Source organism: Rhinichthys klamathensis, unplaced genomic scaffold, assembly GCF_029890125.1.
Source record: "Rhinichthys klamathensis goyatoka isolate OS25496 unplaced genomic scaffold, OSU_Roscu_1.1 h1tg000300l_1, whole genome shotgun sequence".
Lineage (NCBI taxonomy): Eukaryota > Metazoa > Chordata > Actinopteri > Cypriniformes > Leuciscidae > Rhinichthys > Rhinichthys klamathensis.
Window position 1 is genome coordinate 75,001 of NW_026606819.1, and position 20,139 is coordinate 95,139.

The 20,139-nt window shown below is 42.0% G+C and overlaps 2 protein-coding genes across 4 annotated transcripts in view; both read left to right on the top strand.

Annotated features, from left to right (window-relative positions):
- creb3l4 (cAMP responsive element binding protein 3-like 4) overlaps positions 1–4,262 on the top strand; it is a 7,518-nt gene extending 3,256 nt beyond the window's left edge. The window contains exons 4-10 of the mRNA XM_056270262.1: positions 279–403; positions 480–569; positions 699–805; positions 2,066–2,134; positions 2,262–2,346; positions 3,041–3,137; positions 3,908–4,262. Coding sequence (XP_056126237.1) covers positions 279–403; positions 480–569; positions 699–805; positions 2,066–2,134; positions 2,262–2,346; positions 3,041–3,137; positions 3,908–4,191 — 857 coding nt within the window. The 3' untranslated portion in view covers positions 4,192–4,262. The remainder of the gene's footprint in view (positions 1–278; positions 404–479; positions 570–698; positions 806–2,065; positions 2,135–2,261; positions 2,347–3,040; positions 3,138–3,907) is intronic.
- Positions 4,263–7,303: 3,041 nt separating this feature from the next.
- The window catches only part of clk2b (CDC-like kinase 2b), a 28,453-nt gene continuing 15,617 nt past the window's right edge, over positions 7,304–20,139 (top strand). For 2 of the 3 annotated variants that reach the window (XM_056270258.1, XM_056270259.1), the window contains exons 1-3: positions 7,304–7,460; positions 10,957–11,129; positions 15,986–16,214. In XM_056270258.1, the coding sequence (XP_056126233.1) occupies positions 10,957–11,129; positions 15,986–16,214 (402 nt within the window). In that variant the 5' untranslated portion in view covers positions 7,304–7,460. Of the gene's footprint in view, positions 7,461–10,956; positions 11,130–15,985; positions 16,215–17,969; positions 18,045–20,139 lie in introns of those variants that run through there. The other variant, XM_056270260.1, reaches the window with a different exon arrangement.

Sequence of the window (20,139 nt, forward strand, 5' to 3'; positions counted from 1 at the left end):
TAATCCGCATGTAATCTTAATGTAATCTACATGTAATCCGCATGTAATCTGAATGTAATCTACATGTAATCCGCATGTAATCTGCATGTAATCTGCATGTAATCTGCATGTAATCTGCATGTAATCTGCATGTAATCTGCATGTAATCTGCATGTAATCCGCATGTAATGTAATCCGCATGTAATGTAATCCGCATGTAATGTAATCCGCATGTAATCCGCATGTAATCCGCATGTAATCCGCATGTAATCATGTTCTCACGCGTCTGGTCTGTGCAGATGAGTGGAGCTCTCAGATGCTGCTGTCGGAGTCGTGTGTGGTCAACGAGCTGGTGTCGTCTGTGAAGGTGGAGAATGTTTCCACTCATGACATGCAAAACATGCACAACCCCGACAGCTTTTTGGTAGGTTTGTTTTAAAGGAAGGGTTCAGCCAAACTGCGTGAGCTCATGTTGCTGACATTTAAACTCTCCTGTTCAGGTTTATCCTGATCTTCAGCTCACAGACGAGGAGCAGAAGCTCCTGGATCAGGAGGGAATTTCTCTGCCCAATAATCTGCCTTTAACAAAGGTCAGACACAGTGAGTGAGTGTGAGTGTGAGTGTGAGTGTGAGTGTGAGTGTGAGAGTGAGAGTGAGAGTGAGAGTGAGAGTGAGAGTGAGTGTGAGAGTGAGAGTGAGTTAATCTGTTAATCTCACAGGCCGAGGAGAGAATCCTGAAGAAAGTGAGACGGAAGATCCGGAACAAACTCTCGGCTCAGGACAGTCGCAGGAGGAAGAAGGAGTATATCGACGGTCTGGAGAGCAGGTGAGGTCACATGACCGCTGACACACACAAGGTCTCACATGACCCCTGACACATGCGAGGTCACACATGACCCCTGTTCCCTTTCCTAACACACGTCCTGGGATAATATCTTTATTCTTCATCCAAATATTTAATCTGTTTCTGAAACGATCACTGTTTGATCATGAGAAAGCTCCAGTTCTCCTCTATATCAGCGTCAGTGTTCCTGAACTCCTGAAACGCCTCCATTGTAGTCTTGAGTTTCTCCCGGGAACGAACACGTCACAATATTCCTCATTATAATAATTCATACGCAGAATAAAGGGGCGGGGCCTGGTTGAGTTAGTAGTAGGGCTGTCACTTTTGTGAAAAAATCCTGTTCGATTTTTGAGACGTAAGTGTTCATTGAATCGATTGTAAAATCAATTTTCCATGTCTAAAGACGTTTCCATTTTCATCCACAAATACAGGCAAATCCACGGACACCTAACAGGCGTTAGGACGAGCGTAAAGAGGGTGCTTGAGACGCACAAGTCAGCAATATTCCTGATGATTTATTGGCGTGAAGTTTCAGCACAAATGAACTTTGGCTGGAAACGCTGTCGAATCACGAGCCAGTCTGGCGTTTCTGTGTTTACTCACTTTGCTGGGGAAGTTCGTGTAAGACAAATCTGCGCGGATTTAGCGCAAATACGCAACTCGTGATCCTCCTGATATATTAAAAACAGTGTATAGCGCAGTATATACTTGCACACACACACACACACACACATCACTGAGCAACAAATAACGGCGCGCTTGTTCACTTGCATTGAAGTAATAGCGAATATTAAAAAGCATTTGGTTTACAGAAAATACAGTGTTATTTTCCAGCATCCTACATGTTGTGTGTCCTGGATTGATCTGTCCACCTAACACACATTTTTGGTAAAAACAAAACAAAAAAAGCCCGTTAAAATCGATTCCCTATTTTCGTTTTCGAAACTTGTGTTGGTTGGTCCGATCGATTTTCGAACGTAAAGTGACAGCCCTCATTAGTAGTGTGTTAAACTGGCGGTTATGGAAAGGGGCGGGACATTTCCCAAACACACTCGAAGCGCTTGACCAATCACAACACACTGATCCAGCCGACCAATCAGAGCACAGTGTGCTTTTCAGGAGGAGGGGCTTCATAGAGACAGGAAGTAAACAGAGCGTTACTGACAGACTGGGAAGAGAGGAGCCGCAACAATGGAGAATATGGGGGAATTAATGTGTGTGTGTGTGTGTGTGTGTGTTTAGGGTGGCAGCTTGTTCAGCTCAGAATAAAGAACTGCAGAGAACTGTCAACCAGTTGGAGAAACACAACATGTGAGTGAGCTGAACACTAGTGAACACATAATTAGTGTTCCCCTCATGTTTTGGTTTAATGCGACAACGTTCCACGATCCAGTCGGCTGCATGTTTGTTTGTTTGATTGTTTGTTTGTTTGTTTCAGGTCTCTTATGGCGCAGCTGCATAACCTGCAGGCGTTGATCAAGCAAACGGCCTCGAAAGCGGCGCAGACGAGCACATGCATCCTGGTGCGTGAGTTTGTGTGTGTGTGTGTGTGTGTGTGTGTGTGAGAGTGAGAGAGAGTGTGTGTGTGAGAGAGTGAGTGAGTGTGTGTGTGTGTGTGTGAGAGAGAGAGAGTAAGTGTGAGAGTGAAGTGTGGGAGTGAGAGAGAGAGTGTGTGTGTGTGTGTGTGTGTGTGTGTGTGTGAGATAAAGTGAGAGTAAGTGTGTGAGAGTGAGTGTGAGTGACTCATCTCTCGCTGCACAGCTCGTTCACACACACACACACACACACACTTCAGGTTTTCAGTTCACCAGTGTATTCTTCCTCCTCACAGAGAGAGAGTGAGAGTGAGAGTGAGAGTGAGTGTGAGTGAGTGAGAGTGAGAGTGAGAGTGAGTGTGTGTGTGTGTGTGTGTGTGTGTGTGTGTGTGTGTGTGTGTGTGTGTGTGTGTGTGTGTGTGTGTGTGTGTGTGTGTGTGTGTGTGTGTGTGTGTGTGTGTGTGTGGGGGGGAGTTAGAGAGTGAGAGTGAGAGTGAGAGAGTGTGTGTGTGTGTGTGTGTGTGTGTGTGTGTGTGTGTGTGTGTGTGTGTGTGTGTGTGGAGTTAGAGAGAGAGAGAGTGTGTGAGAGGGAGAGAGTGAGACTCCATGACACACACACACACACACACACACACACACACTTCAGTCTCTCAGTTCACTAGTGTGTTCTTCCTCCTCCCAGATTCTCGTCTTCTCTCTGGCTCTGCTGATCTTCCCGAGTTACAGTCCGTTCAGCAGGAGTTCCCCGTCACTGGAGGAGAGTTACGCTCCGTCCGGCGGTGAGGAACAACTATTATATATATATAATATCTCCATCCATAGGCTGATCACACATTAGGAGTGAAACCTACATTATGACAGAAGTTCCTGTAATGATATCCAAAGTATTGAACAGCCGTAATGCATAATCGCGCCACGCTTCTCCTGTGATGTGTTTAACGGGAAGAATAGAATAGGGAAATTTATGTTGTTTTAGAAAATTTTCTTCATTTTTGGATGAACTAATTCCTCAAGTGTGCATATTAATAATTTAATTTCCTTTTTTTAGTTAATTTAGCTCCTAAAATAAACCAAAAATAAAATAAAAAGTTTAGAATTAAACTAGTGAAAATAAACACAACAAAAGTTTAGAATTAAACTAGTCAAAATTAATGAAAAATAATATTACGTTTAGTATTAAACCAGTTAAAATAAATAGTAAAATTGAAAGTTTAGAGTGAAACTAGTTAATAAATAAAATTAAGTTTAGAATTAAACTAGTTAAATAAAAAAAATAATTAAAAGTTTAGAATTGAACTAGTTAAAATAAATTAAAAAAGTTTAGAATTAAACAAGTTAATAAATTAAATAACTAGTTAAAAATAAGCAATAAAATTAAGTTTAGTATTAAACTAGTTAAGATATAAAAAATGTAATTCAAAGTTTAGAAATAAACTAGTTAATAAATTAAATTAAAAGTTTAGAATTAACTTTTGATGATGATGATGATGATGATGATTATGATGATTGACTCCTGTAATGTGGTGTGTGTGTGTGTGTGTGTGTGCAGTCCTGTCCAGAAACATCCTGAATGACGCGGGCTCTCTGGCGCTCCTGGAGGATCCGCCGGTCCCAGATCCCACAGAACTGAAGCTGTCAGGCTCGGACTGGCCCTCAGATGCGCAGTCTCAGTCGCAGTCGCAGGCAGAAGAGCAGAGGAACGGCACCAGCGCAGACACACTCCTGTCTCTATCGGCTCCTGCAGACGCAGACACACTCCTGTCTGTGTCTCTAACGGCTCCTGCAAACGCAGACGCAGTCGCAGCCACGCAGACGCATGCAGACGAGATGTGACCCTCTGTTAGATACGGTTCTATGGAGTCAATTTTGTGCCATAATTAAAGGGGTGGTTGATTATAATTTCACTTTTCTAACTTCAGTTAGTGTGTAATGTTGCTGTTTGAGCATAAACAACATCTGCAAAGTTATGACGCTCAAAGTTCAAAGCAAAGGGAGATATTTTATTTTAAAGAAATTGCTTTTTAAGGACTACAACAAACGGCTGATTGAACTACATGACATTCCTCCCGGGTTAGTGACATCACCAACCCTAAAATTTACATAAACCCCGCCCCCAGGAACACGATTTATAGATTATCATGACAGAATTTGCTAATCAATGACTAGAAGATAAGCACACACACACACACACACAAGCTCTTGAAGCTCCGCCCCCTGTGCTGGGAACTGCAGCTCATTTGCATTTAAAGGGACAGACACTAAAACTACAATTTTGCTAACCCTCAAAAAGTGACAATTTTAACATGTTATATAAAAATATCTGTGGGGTATTTTGAGGTAAAACTTCACACACACTCACTCACACACACACACACACTCTGGGGACATCAGAGGCTTATTTTACTCCTTGTGAAAAGGGCATTATACACCCCCTTTAAACAAACAAATCCAGCATTTTGCAAACAAACTCGATCTGCTTTTAAAAAGGAAAACTCGACTCACAAACAAACAGAAAGCAATGTGGAAATACAAAGGAGTGACAAATATGTATTGTGTTTTACAAATATAAAGAATCATGAAACCCTCCTTTCAATTAAATTAAATGTTCTCATTAATTTATATAGAACGACAGAAATAGACTCGTTCAGTGTAAACATAATCACTAGTTTGGTCATTTCGCACGCGTCCGATGTAGAAGAAATGTAAAAAGCAATGCAGTTTGTTCTGCGAGTCGAGTTTTCCTTTGCAAAGCGGATCGAGTTTGTTTGCAAAATGCTGGATTTGTTTGTTTAATTATGGCACAAAATCCACTCCATACGGTCTGCATTATTTATTCTCACTGAACTCAGACACAGGTGTGTTCGAGCAGCCAGTGTCGTCTTCATCATCATCATCATCATGTGCTTTAGTGTGTCACAACACAGAGATTAATAATGTTTGATTTAGGGACATTTCTGTTTGTACGTTCAGTTTGTTTAGTACTGATTTGGTTGTCACTTGTGCTGCTTTTCATGGAAACTTGTTTCCGTCACAGAATTATAAAATAAAAAAGGTAATTGCGACTTTTTATCTCACAATTCTGACCTTTTTTCGCAATTGCAAGTTTATATCTGACTTTGCATTCCTCGCTCCGAGTGAGATCTAGATATCAGAGCTGAGTGAGTGTGAACGAATCTGATGTCAAACCGCTTCAGAATATCCATGTTTTACTGCTTCCAAAGCAAGGATTGGGTCTCTTCTTATTTTATTGTCTTCTGAATAAAAGTTACATTCATAATATGTTTTGTTGTTGTTGTTAATTTGAGCCATTAACCATTAAAGAAGGACAGAATTTAGTCCAGAAAACAGAGATGACACTCGATCCAGAATGTTCTTCTCTGGTCATCACAGTGTCCGTGACGTCACCCGCAGGTCTTTGATGAGCATTTTTGAAGCCTAAGTGGGCGGAGTCGGCCGTCGCCATCTTGGTAGCGCGTCACTCCCACATAACAGAAACTTGTTAAAGAGGCGGGGCGTGGGAGGAGCCTGGTGTTGAGACCACGCCCCTAGCTCTACTTGATTGTTATATTGCTATATGCTACTATACTACTACTAATAAAATTTAATTAGTTTAATGTTTTTGTTGTTTTGACCCATTATTCAAATATATAAGCTACAAAATTTTAGATAGGCCTACCAGTGAGATTTTCAATACCACAGCAAAACTACTATAATCAAAGATTTTACTACAGTCAACTATAAAGTTCAAATGTTATATAAAAATAAAATAACATATAAACTTAATTGCAAGCAATGGCCAAAACAAATTCAATTGAACAAAGATGAAACAGATTAAATAAACACAGCTTTAAGACTTCCAGGTCTAACAGTATTTACGTTCAGATATCGAATAATCAAATGTAAAATAACAGCATTTTATTCCGGGATGATTTTTGGGGTACAAATATAATTTATTCTGATCTGAAGCAATATTCACAGTGTATCAGCTTTTTACATACTTAAATATGCTGCATATTTGTGATATTTACCACAGGTCGTACTCGTAAGATTATCTTCTGTGAGATTATTGTGAGATTATTCGATGTATCCACGAAAGAAAGTCTCTCAGCGCGAGAAATACACTATCCATGACCAATCGCTGTAAACACTGAATAGCTAAGACAATCAGAATCATTCTCGCGTTACGATCATAGACTGTAAAAAAATAGGTTACGATGCTTCCCTAGTTATTTTAAGATACTTGTCTGGCCGGGCAAGTCTAATCCTATTAATTGCCTCTTAAAAAACAACAACAACAAAAACTTGTCCCGGACAAGCAAACAAGCATTAATGTCGAGCCCTGAAATGCAAAGTTAACCAGAGTTAACCGTTGTTAAATGTTGATCAATTTAAAGACTTCAAGTGATAAAATAAATAAATAATAGGTTCCTTATCATCTGACATTTTCCTTTTTCTGCTCTGCGCCCCAGAACGCGTCCCACATCTGTCCATTTTTGGTCATGGGACAAACAAAAGGTAAATAAAAACGTTTCCTTTCATACTTTTTTAACAAACAATTTTTGATTATTTATAAAGTTGTATTAAAGATAAGATTTTCAAATAATTATTGTGCCACAGTGGCGCCCCCTCCCGTCCGGCCGCCTCATGCGCTGCGTGCGTCTCCTGCGCCACTGTGTCTTATCACATACACTATCCATACAATATATTTCCCTTAATTCCCAGCCATTGGATCGATTGATATATTTTTTATAGTTATTTTGAATTTGTCAATTATTTGAAATATCTGGCACTTCAAATGATTTATTAGCTTATTCTTTAACTAGAAAATGAAAGTTAATCAAAACAAGCCTTGAATGTTGACTTTAGTATTCTTTAAAAAACCCAAATCTGAACCTAAATACATTTTATATACATGTATATATTTAACAATACTTTTGTACATATTTGTCCCGTCTCTTGAACGCGCACTTTGATTTAGCGAAACTGCGTGTGCGCGCGCTGAGCTCATCACCGGAAGTTGTGCGCGAGAATTCACGGAGCGGTAAAATAACGGCAGAACGGATTTTCTGTGGGATAAACGCACCGGCGTCGCTGCTAAAGCGGTAAATATCGTTATTATATTGATTATGTGAACAGACTGAGGTCCTGAAGGTCGCAGTGGCGGGTTTATCTGTGTATGTTTGCGGCTGTTAGCTCGATGGGCTAACCGCTACTGAGGAGAACACAGAAATCAGCTAATTATATACACACATATAACAATAATAACACACACATATACAGTATGTATACTAACATATAGCTTATGTATGTTTAGTATATATTCTAACAAAAAAAATCTGGTTTAAACCTGTATGACTGGCTGACTCACTTCTGAGAAACACAAAAGAAGATATTCTTTCATTCTGTTCATTATCATAATCGTGTTATTATTTCCCTGTTTAAGTTGTTCAGACACAGAATCACTTTGGCCGGATTTAAGCTGGGTCAGTTGCATAACCCAACAGTATATGTGAAGATTGTGCTCTGAGAACTAGCCTGGCTGTGTGTTATTATTATTGTGCAAAATTCTTTATACTTATTAAGACAAATTTATCACAAAGATCAGGAGTTATATGTTAGTTCATTAAGATGCATGATTATTAACATAAGAATGCCATTGAGTTATTGAGATTGTTGGAAATAGTAGGGTTTGAACGTTTTATCTTTTATTTAGTTAGTTTTTCAATACAATTATTTAATGTATGGAAATGTTTGTGTGACAATGTCCAGATTCACCAGGCTCAGATTGTGAGAGAATGGTTGGGAAGAGCATGAAATTCATTCCTTAAATTCGTTGAAAGTCTGTGTGATGTTCTGGAGGAGAGACTGAGCTGGGCCTGGACCACGGTGGTAGTTCAACAAACTCAGGGTTACAGGATTAGTTTTGAGTTTACCACACCAAGCCAACCGGGCCTTGCTGGTACTGGTACCGTCCATGATGCCGATCATCAGCTCTGGCTTTGATCCTGAGTTTAGGTGTGACGTCAGTAGCGAACAGCCAATCGCAAGTTTTTAATATGACAGTCAGCCACCATTTAAATGTTTATATTTCATAATTCATATAACTTTATTATTATACAAATAAATAAAAGTGTAATTTAAGTGTTTGTATAGAAATCAGTTAATTTTTACCTTCAATATTATAGGCGGCTAATGAAAAATTTGCCATGTATTGTACCTGATATCCGAAGTAATCAATATTGAATGGGATCGGAATTGAATTTGAAGCTTGTGAATCGAAATCGAATCGAATTGTGAAATTTGTGTCAATACCCAGCTCTAGTAATTATATCACTTTTATATATTTTTTTCCTTTAAACTGTGCGTGAAAATAATTGATAAACTAAAATTGTTAGTGTGGTCGATTAATAATTACATAAATAATATCTAAATCATACAACATTATTATTCCATATAAATGTTTCTAAAAGCCAGACGATTTTGTCTTTAACAATCATTTGCTATGTCGTCACCTTTAATGGGGGGAGTGGCTTAAACAGGGGGAGTGGCTTCATCCTTTGCTCACAGCTGATTGGTCCAGGTTTGGTTTGAGATCTCTGACCTGCAGCATCACCTGACCCGGACCCGTTAGGCGTGGAGCGGGAGTTACTATGGCGATGAACACTGCTAGCTAAACTGGAACGCACTCTAGCCAGCTGAACGGCTCCACGGTTCAGGCCCCGGACGCTTGCACTGTCAACACACGATCTTGACCGAAAACTGATGCGTTTCTTAATGAAAATAACATCACAACATTTTTCGGTCAAGATCATGCTGGAATATGGCCAGAACATCATGGGTGTTTAAAGGTACAATATGTAAGAATTTTGTAATAAAATATCCAAAAATCACTTGCACAGAGTGATATATTTCCTGCAGTGGTGTACTTACAATATCCCAAAAGTCTCCAAAGATTTTTTATTTCAGAGAAATTCCTATTTTTCAATAGTGGCTGTCCCGGAAAAAAATGTCACCTGTCAACGACTCAATATCCGCGCTATCCTCGGTTTCCGCTCGTACTGCCATAGCCGTGACGTAACCATGGCGACAGACGCGGACAACTGCGCAGTGCGTAACGTTTAGCGGCTCGCAGTTCTCGTTTCTTTCAAACATAGACTATGACCAGGAGAACTAAAATGAGGATCAATATCAGCGTGGCGTTTGTGAGATGCCGAGAGCTAGCGTCCGCGGCTAACTCGGACTCGACAGAGCTTCACGAGTCACGACAGCTTTATTAGACAGGTGAGCAAATGTACATAAAACAAATCAATGTTATATAACGTTAGCTCAACATGATGAAATGTTAGAATATGGTCAGTATGTTATACTAATGTTGATCTAGCTCGCTGCTAGTTTCGTGTAGCTAACGAACTAACACGTAGTATAACATTATAACTTTCAACACACATTTAAATGCCGTTTAGTGTGATAGTGTAACGTTAGACCGAGTGAAGCAGCGCTGCGTTACCTCACTAGTTTAATTGGTCTAATAAACTGACCTGTGTGAGTAATCCAGCACTCGCGGGTTCGGTAGAATTAAATGTCCTTATTCCTCTATATCCGCGGGACTCGCGTGTGATATGTCTCTTTAGCAATCGCGACCTGCTTCATACCACTGCAATGTTTAAAAACATGAATGTTTGCACTCATCCATAAACACTATTAGATCCATCAGCTTGACAGCAAGTCCCATCATTCAGCTCATCACTGCGTCATCAACCTACGCCTGTGTTATTGTTGGACACTGCGCCCTCTTGTGGCGGAAATCTTACATATTGTGCCTTTAAGACATGAAAAGCTACACACTTTATCAGTTCGGATTGAAGAACTGCTGCTAACACCGCAATAATGGTCCGGTCATAGACCGGTGTTTGGCCGGGCAGTGTTTATTGTTATATAAGTTCTGCTCATTTCTGACATGCAAGTTTCTATTGTGTTTTGCCTCATTTGTTGTATATTATTGATACATATAAAAAAGTTGGTCAAGAGAAAATCACTTTTACCGTCTCAAATTAGACCAGTTTTTTTGCAACTGACTTGTTGTTGCCAGACTTCTGTGAGACTTGTAAGACTAGTCCAGGCGGTTTGGCAACTGGCGTGACGATTACACATGATTTCTTAGTTTTCTTTATCCGGCACATCATCAGGACAGCGACAGTAACACACTTGATCTGCTGAACTGGGGTGTGTTTCCCGTATAACGCTGTACTCGTGCTTCACTATCAGTGCGGTGCGTCGCTGGAGAAAACAACTATAGTCACGACTGTTTCCTGAAACCGTACTGTCACAAATTGGTCATTCAACCACATGTTAATGATGTCAGTCAGGTTATGGAGTAATAACTACTGTTAATGAATCTGTTTGAGATCGAATTAACGCGAGATGTTTTGATATAAATCACGATCATGGCATCTGAGGACTATCTCATTTTTCTCAGTTATTTTGCTTTATTCCCAGATTCACTCATAGGCTCGTTCACACACACTAGAGCTAGATGTGTAGATGATCAGTGTGTGTGTGTGTGTGTGTGTGTAAATGATCAGTGTGTGTTGTGTGCAGATGCCTCACTCCCGGCGATACCCGTCGTCTGAGCGGAGTCGCAGTGGGAATCATCATGTTCGTTACGAGCGGCACCGGCGGAGGCGCCGCACACGCAGCCGCTCCTCGTCCTCCAGCGCCCAGCGGGACCGCAGCCGCAGACGGAACCGCGAGAGACGCCAGCGCTCCAGGAGGTACCGCTCCGGCCCGGGGATCACACACACACACACACTCCTTCAGTCAGAGCCAGTCCTTCTCCTCCGTGAGTGCTTCACACACACAGACGCCAGCGCTCCAGGAGGTACCGCTCCGGCCCGGGGATCACACACACACACACACACACACACACACACACACACACACACACACACACACACACACACTCCTTCAGTCAGAGCCAGTCCTTCTCCATGAGTGCTTCACACACACAGACACCAGCGCTCCAGGAGGTACCGCTCCGGCCCGGGGATCACACACACACACACACACACACACACACACACACACTCCTTCAGTCAGAGCCAGTCCTTCTCCATGAGTGCTTCACACACACAGACACCAGCGCTCCAGGAGGTACCGCTCCGGCCCGGGGATCACACACACACACACACACACACACACACACACACACTCCTTCAGTCAGAGCCAGTCCTTCTCCTCCGTGAGTGCTTCACACACACAGACGCCAGCGCTCCAGGAGGTACCGCTCCGGCCCGGGGATCGCACACACACACACACACACACACACACACACACACACACACACACACACACACACACACACACACACTCCTTCAGTCAGAGCCAGTCCTTCTCCTCCGTGAGTGCTTCACACACACAGACGCCAGCGCTCCAGGAGGTACCGCTCCGGCCCGGGATCGCACACCTGTCATCACATTAATGTTTCTATTCCTCTTATCGATTCCTCTGTGTGTATTTCAGCATGAGTGTAAAGCGCTGGAGCGAGAGACTCTGTGTTCTGCTCGTGTGTGTCAGTGTACTGGACCCGCAGCTCTTAAAGTGACAGCGCTCATATTCCTCCGTCTCTATAATAACTCTAATCACACATAGGGCTGGGCAAAAAAATCGATTTTTCGATTAATCGTTTTTTTAAATGTGGTCGATTCAAAATCGATTCTCAACGGCCACGAATCGATTTTTTCCATATTCAGGGCTCGCGGTGCTGCGTCTTCTCACTCAGCACAAGGCAAGCGTCAAGCGCTGCAGGCGTCGATACACACTCGTGTTTAGGAGTCGGGACATGATTCACTTGCACAATCGGGCCAGCATTGCATCGTAACTAACGTTTATCATTTTCACGTCTTTTTTCAAGCAATTTTAAACTATCCTCAGACATTCTCTGCTATCCTGTGCTCGCGCACTCGTGCATGTTTTTCATTGCGTGCAGCCTAAATCCGCCTCACAACAAACAGCTCGCCAGTAACAAAAGTTCTTTTTCGTGGATTATATCGCTTTAACAGTTAAAAACACGCAAAATGATGTCAAAACTCTGGTCTTGGTGAGTAACCTCGTAAAGACAGTCTTAAATAAGCATAATCGCGTGTGACAGACAGTATAATGAAACAGTAATGGATCCGTGCACTAGCTCTTAAAGTAACAACAGGTAACTTTTCAACCTTCATAATATATTTCCAAGTCTCTTGTGATGGTACATCGACTTACAATAGGTTGAATGACACGTCTGCCATAGCCTGACGGGGTCTGTAGCGTTTTTAATCGTACTTTTAAACTTCGGGTTTCGGGTAGTAACCGGCGAACAAAGAGAACTACAAAATTCGACTGCTTTACGGCATATACGTCACTTCCACCACCACCCCCACTTCCTTAAAATCGGACTTGCGAGCCAAATGCAGGGTTCTCAAGTTTTATCAAAAGCTTGGAGTGAGATCACATGCGGGCAGGGGAGGGGCCTAAATGGAGCCCCGCCCCCGCCTAACCCCGCCCCCAATTTTACCCATTGTTCATAATTAACCAGCAAAAATTGAAATTATAACAATTGGTAAATCTGATAAATGACAGAGCAATTCATCACATCAAATATAGGCCTACTCTTTAATGTTATATTTCAAAATTAGGCTACAAATATATAACAAATTGCTCCAAAATGTTTGGAAAAACATATATTTTTGCATTTTTCCCTGACATCTTTGAAAAATACAAATGCAATGGCAATGATTAGGCTAATGTATGTTTTGACAGGATATACAATATTACCAAGAGCGCTCTGCTTTAGCCTTAATGTAACTAGAAATACTATTAATACAGTATAATATAGAATTTAAAATAAACTGAAGAAATACATCTTCATTCTTTCCCATACCCAATAACATTTCCTTAGCCAAACTGAGCCAAAGCTTTCGGCCTGGTTGCAAAGCAGTTGTAGAGTTTTTGACTGCATCAATAATGTACGATGGGCTATATTAAATGTTCTAGTCTAAAAATGTTAGGCGAGCTTTCTTCCAACTTACTTTCTCCATCACGACGTGTGTTCGCGCGATGTCGCGGTGGCCGAACTTCCGTGTGTGTTCGCGGACTTCGCGCGTCTATAAGTTGCCTAGTAACGAACGCAATCTGGCCGAGATGCGGACGCGCTGGCGGCAGGAAACTTATCTTTGTGTGCATGGCATGCGCCTCGTATACAACGTTATATATAAAGCTTGCAGGACAACTTGGTTGGCATTGCCTTTTCAGCGTGCGTGAGATATACAAGGTGTGGCGTGTGAGCGTGTGAACTGGTTGAATTGCGTGTGTCTCACGGCCAATGCGTGAGACTTGAGAACCCTGTCAAATGTTATAGTCATGGCCGAAGCAGCACAGAAAAACAAGAAAGCAAAGGTTTTATCGGAGCAAAGCAAAAAGAGAAAAAGAGAAAGTGATCGCGTTAAAGGCAGAACGAGGATCAACATTGCAGAGCTGCCAACTCTCACGCATTGGCCGTGAGACACCCGCATTTGATTGGTTTCACACGCCACACCCCCGGTTTCTCACGCTAAATTGTCAACCCGGTCGGTCAAATGCCTGAAAGATGAGTTTATCTATAGATCTACCTGTTGAGCCACTCGTGATCGACAAGTTATACCGCAAATTAGTTCAAATCTCCCGGAATCTAGAGCGAGCGCGCACGCGAGACAGAGACTGTGCTCCAACGCGCGCGGACGGCAGAGAGAGAAAGCGAGCGAGAGACCTTGCGTGTGCAGGGAGCATCGAACCCCACATCGAAAAAAGAATGCCTCTCTCTAACCTCTCTAATTCGCTACAGTAGTAGCGAATTATCAATCTGGTAGCTAGTAAACGATATTCTAGTTTTTGATGGTTAGCTATCGCTAGTATTCTCGTTCTGATTTGAACTTTGCAATCGATGAAATGCAAATAGCAAATGTTTGACCTAAAAAGTGTAGTCTACTCAACATGTACAAAGAAAGGAGGAAGATTATTAATAAAATCATATTTTAGGATACCTAACATGTCTGTGATATTTGTTTATTTGTCTTGCCTCAAGCTATAATGCAAATCGATTTGTAAAATTTCCAGATTCATTTATGGTAGCTTGATATTATAATATTGACGATATATGGTTATTATCAACCACTCAAACATTGCATTGAAGTATCATATAGATTCAGTAAAACGGTAACCAATAGACTAGGCTACTAAATGACGCTGGCTTGTAAACGTGAGCATCGCGATCATTTGTCGTTAGAAAAAAAAATAAAACCCATGAAATTATATTCATATGACATGCTGAAATATATGCCACTGTACCTGGGATGAAGACATTTCACACGCGACGCAGAACACCTGCATGTGACCTCCTCCTACAGTGTTCAGGGCTATCATGGTTGTCAACAATTGCACGTGCATGTAGGATGACAGAGTTTACGACAGTAGTAGAGGACAATACTGTTTCCCAACTGTAGGGGGACCCCGAGAGCAAAAGCTATCTGTTGTTACTTTAAAGTGAACGCATCCATATGTGTCTGTCATTAATTTTGTTGTCAAAACAACATAATATAGCATTAATTGTAAGGAATCATAATTAATAGCCTATGTATTTAATTCAGTCAGGACTAAAAGACTATCCAGTGTTATTTTACATTGGATTACTTAATTCAGTTTCTGTAGTATTTCTGACCTACCCAAAAACTTTTCTTTTTATGTCTCTTTATTTGTGTCTTTATTCTATTGTATTTATTTGTGCTACTTTTTTCAATTTAATTCAAAGATTGAAATCAAGCTTCCATGTGTTGCATAAACTCTAAACAAAAAAATTACCCCATTGTAAAAACAAACATTTAGGTGAGATCAATGTAATAAAAAATTGTCTAAAAAATGATAACTGATATTTAGACTGAGATTTGTATTACATCTATATTCATTATAGTCGAATCAAGAATCGAAATTGAATCGAGAATCGAAATCGAATCGAACTGTGAGCTTGTGAATCGAAATCGAATCGAATTTGAACATCTGAATCGATACCCAGCCCTAATCACACAACACAAGACTGAGAACACACACTCGCTCTTCACTGAATTACTTCTGTAACTATATCTGTAGTGTATATTTTATTCCTAAACTGCTGTGTTATTTTACATTTGATTACAGTTTCTGAACCTGAAAATCTTAAAACACTGTTTATTTCACTCGTATCTTTGTTTAGTTGTGTCTATTTGTTACGATTGCTAATTATTTATTTGTTCTTTTTTAATGACTGAGTGTTTATTGTCTTTAATAATGGTAGAAGTTTACATTAGTCCGGCTAGTTGTTCTTCTATGTGTTTTTAAACGCTCCTGTAAGAGTTCTTCAGCTGATGAGTTCTGCTCATGATGTTCAGCTGCAGTCACAGGTTCTGCAATAACACTAAATGTGAACGATATCTACGTTTTTTTTACCTTATTGGAATCGAAATTAGGAATCGATAAGAATCGCAATCGTTAAAAAAAAGTAGCACTCAACCCTAGTAGCACTCAATGATTGATACCTGCCAGATCACCTGTAGCGTGTGTGTGTGTGTGTGTGATCCTCCAGTTATGACGACCACAGGCTGAGCAGCAGACGCTACTGTCGCGGCGAGCGCGAGGAGTTTGTCGAGAACGGCTTCTTCCGACACACACACTTCTCCCGTCGCTCTCACGACTTCCGTTCGGATCGGGATCCCGGAGCGGATCAGAGGAGCAGTCGACGCGTGCGCAGACACCGCAGAACCAGGACCCGCTCCAGAACACACTCCTTCAGTCAGAGCCGGTCCTTCTCCTCCGTGAGTGCCCCACACACACACACACACACACACACACACACACACACACACACACACTCCTTCAGTCAGAGCCGGTCCTTCTCCTCCGTGAGTGCCACACACACACACACACACACACACACACACACACACACTCCTTCAGTCAGAGCCGGTCCTTCTCCTCCGTGAGTGCCGCACACACACACACACACACACACACACACACACACACACACACACTCCTTCAGTCAGAGCCGGTCCTTCTCCTCCGTGAGTGCCGCACACACACACACACACACACACACTCCTTCAGTCAGAGCCGGTCCTTCTCCTCCGTGAGTGCCACACACACACACACACACACACACACACACACACTCCTTCAGTCAGAGCCGGTCCTTCTCCTCCGTGAGTGCCGCACACACACACACACACACACACACTCCTTCAGTCAGAGCCGGTCCTTCTCCTCCGTGAGTGCCACACACACACACACACACACACACACACACACACACACTCCTTCAGTCAGAGCCGGTCCTTCTCCTCCGTGAGTGCCGCACACACACACACACACACACACACTCCTTCAGTCAGAGCCGGTCCTTCTCCTCCGTGAGTGCCACACACACACACACACACACACACACACTCCTTCAGTCAGAGCCGGTCCTTCTCCTCCGTGAGTGCCACACACACACACACACACACACACACACTCCTTCAGTCAGAGCCGGTCCTTCTCCTCCGTGAGTGCCGCACACACACACACACACACACACACACACACACACACTCCTTCAGTCAGAGCCGGTCCTTCTCCTCCGTGAGTGCCGCACACACACACACACACACACACACTCCTTCAGTCAGATCCGGTCCTTCTCCTCCGTGAGTGCCACACACACACACACACACACACACACACACACACACACTCCTTCAGTCAGAGCCGGTCCTTCTCCTCCTTACATGGTCCTGCTCTTGTCATGTTTCTGTGGTGTGTTTACATGCGGTGAGTTTATTCAGTCCCAAATGAATCCAATTAGGGATGAATCCAAATGAAAATTCTTGGCCGAAGCCGAATACCGAACGCAGTGTTTCGCTTTTTTTTCCATTTATTTTGCATATTTTTTAACCATTGCATGAATGTGAAATATGCTTTTTACTATTTTGTCTTGCTTTTCAGAGAGAAAAATCTAATTGCAAAAATACAATTTAAAAATATTTATTTAACACTGATTTTCTTTAACATTCCAGCAGATATCATACAAAGAAAGCACAATATAACTTAAATTAAATAAACTGTAATAAAATTAGCATTTCTCTGGAAATGTTATATCGCAAGAAATATCGTTATCGCAATACTCAACAACAATATCGCATATTTTCCCAGTATAGTGCAGCCCTAGTGTGTGGTGGGTAGGTTTTTGGGGTCGTGTGTGTGTGTGATGGGTAGGTTTAGGGGTGTGTGTGTGTGTGTGGGTCTCAGGATTTCCCCTGGGGCCCGTCAGGAACGTTTAAAATTAGCCCAAGTCTCATCTCTCTCTCTTTTTCACACAAACACACACACACACACACACACACACACACACACACTTGAAGATTCTCTCCTGTCCCTCTCTTTCTCTCTCTTTCTCTCTCTTTCTCTCTCTCTCTCTCTCTCTCTCTCTCTCTCTCTCTCTCTCTCTCTCTCTCTCTCTCTCTCTCTCTCTCTCTCTCTCTCTCTCTCTCTCTCTCTCTCTCTCTGTCAGTCAGATGTAGGCTAAGTGTGTGTATTTGACTGGAGTTATGGGTAAAGCAGAGTTGTCCTCGGTGTTTAAGAGCCTCCTGGACTGCCTCTGCCTGTGTGTGAGTATCCTTCACACTGCGTGTCTGTGTGTGTGTTTAGTAGTTGTGTGTTTGGGTGCTAAACATTCTCGTGCAGTGAGCAAATCTGATAAAACCTTCTTTAGTGACGAAATTATATATTAAAGTATATATTATATATTAAACCAAATGTTTTTGCAGTGTTTTTCTCATATTTGTGTTAGGCAACATCATGATGAACTTTATATGAAAGGTCTGCGAGACGATGAGTGTGTTTTCCTGTTAGGATGTTTTAATGTGAGTTTTACATTCACATCATTATAATGTCAAGTGTGTGTGTGTGTGATGGGTAGGTTTAGGGGTTGGGTTAGTGTGTGTGTGTATGCGCTTGACCTCCTTCTCAAGTGTCTGCTGGGCTCGTCATGTTTGTGTCGTATCTGGAGTCACTGTGTTCTTGATTAAGACAGACGAGGTGTCCAATTAAAGAGAAGCGCACAGCTTCGTGTCTCCGCATGTGTGACAGCCCATAATAAACGGTCATGTTTAATGTTAAGTTAAACTAGTGTAGTTGAATGAGTTGGTTGAACCAGTGAACTCAGTTTGTTTTGATATCTGCACGAGAACACACCAGCGTTCATGTTTACACACACTGAGGCACGAGGCTGATTATTGTTTGCCATTATTGAAAGCAAATGAACTACTGAACGTTTGTGGTTTTTACACCAAAAGCCACTTACCAGAGCTTGATGTTTAAAGGCACACTGTGGAATTTTGGCCACTAGGGTGCGCTCGACCTGTAATTTTCACGTCTAGTGCCCCCAGAGGCCACAAGCGCCGCAGCATTGTCGCAAAAGTCAACAAACAGTCAACCGGTCAACCTCCCGTGTATAAAATAATAATATAATATAAGATTAATAATATAAATCCTATAAAGAAAACAAATTGAATAAAAGTAGCATACGCAGAAAACAATGTCTGATCAGGTAAGTCGCATTGACAAGGGTTGCCCAATCCTGCTCCTGCCGATCGTCTGTCCTGCACAGTTCATCTCCAACCCTAATCAAACACACCTGAAGCAAACAATTAACGTCTTCAGGATCAGAAAGGAAAAAAAAACATTTACATTTGTATACGGCAGTATGTTGTGACTTATATCAGTTTTGTTACACGAATTCGCAGTAAATATTACATTAGATATACACTTTTATGCCGATGTTTATTTTAAACTCTCCCTTTTTCTTTTTTTGGTCTCCTCTGACAAAATCTTTGCTTTCTTCGCTTTCTTCCGAGTAGCTGTTGATTCAGTCATGACGACAACATACAGACGCCGGCAGTCAAACGCGAGTTGAGCTCTCACGTTAGAATCTGAGGAAGTTGGGGTGGTGGGGGAAGTGACGTATGCCGTAAAGCGGTCGAATTTTGTAGTTCTTTTTGTGCTCGGGTTCCTACCCGAAACCCGAAGTTACATAGTGCTGGTAAAAGCGATACAGACACCTTCAGGCTTCGGCAGACGTGTCATTCAACCTATTGAAAGTCGATGTACCATCTCAATGGGTTTTGGTAATATATTATAAAGGTTGAAAAGTTCCACAGTGTGCCTTTAAGTTCAGTGAATGCAGACTGCCATCATGTGCGATGAGTAAAGGGGCTTTAATGAAATCTGCCTTTCACCAGAACATGTCAGGGCTGTCTTATAAACACCTCAGGAACTGTGGACACTTGTGGAAGAGTTCAACATGATGAGGAGATGATCAGTGTAACTCCACAACAACTACAGAAATGTCTCCGCTAACATTCAGAAACGTGTAAAAGTGAAGCTCTCCCTGAGTCTCTCCGTAAGGCTGCACTCGCTGCTGTTACTCCTGACTCTGGATCAGTGAGATCGGCCTGTGTTGTTATTGCCGGAGTCTCTGAAGCTCCGCCCTCTTCTGAACGGAGGCGGAGCTAAAGCTCATTTGCATTTAAAGGGACTAGGGCTGAAACGATTCAACGATTAACTCGATTACAAAAATTCCTCAAGGCAAAAACTCTGTCTCGAAGCCTCGTTGAATTCCTATGACGCGCACTATACGCGCAGTTCTATACTATAGCGCGTGATACATTTTCAATTTTGCTGGCGCGATGGTGGAGAGTAAAG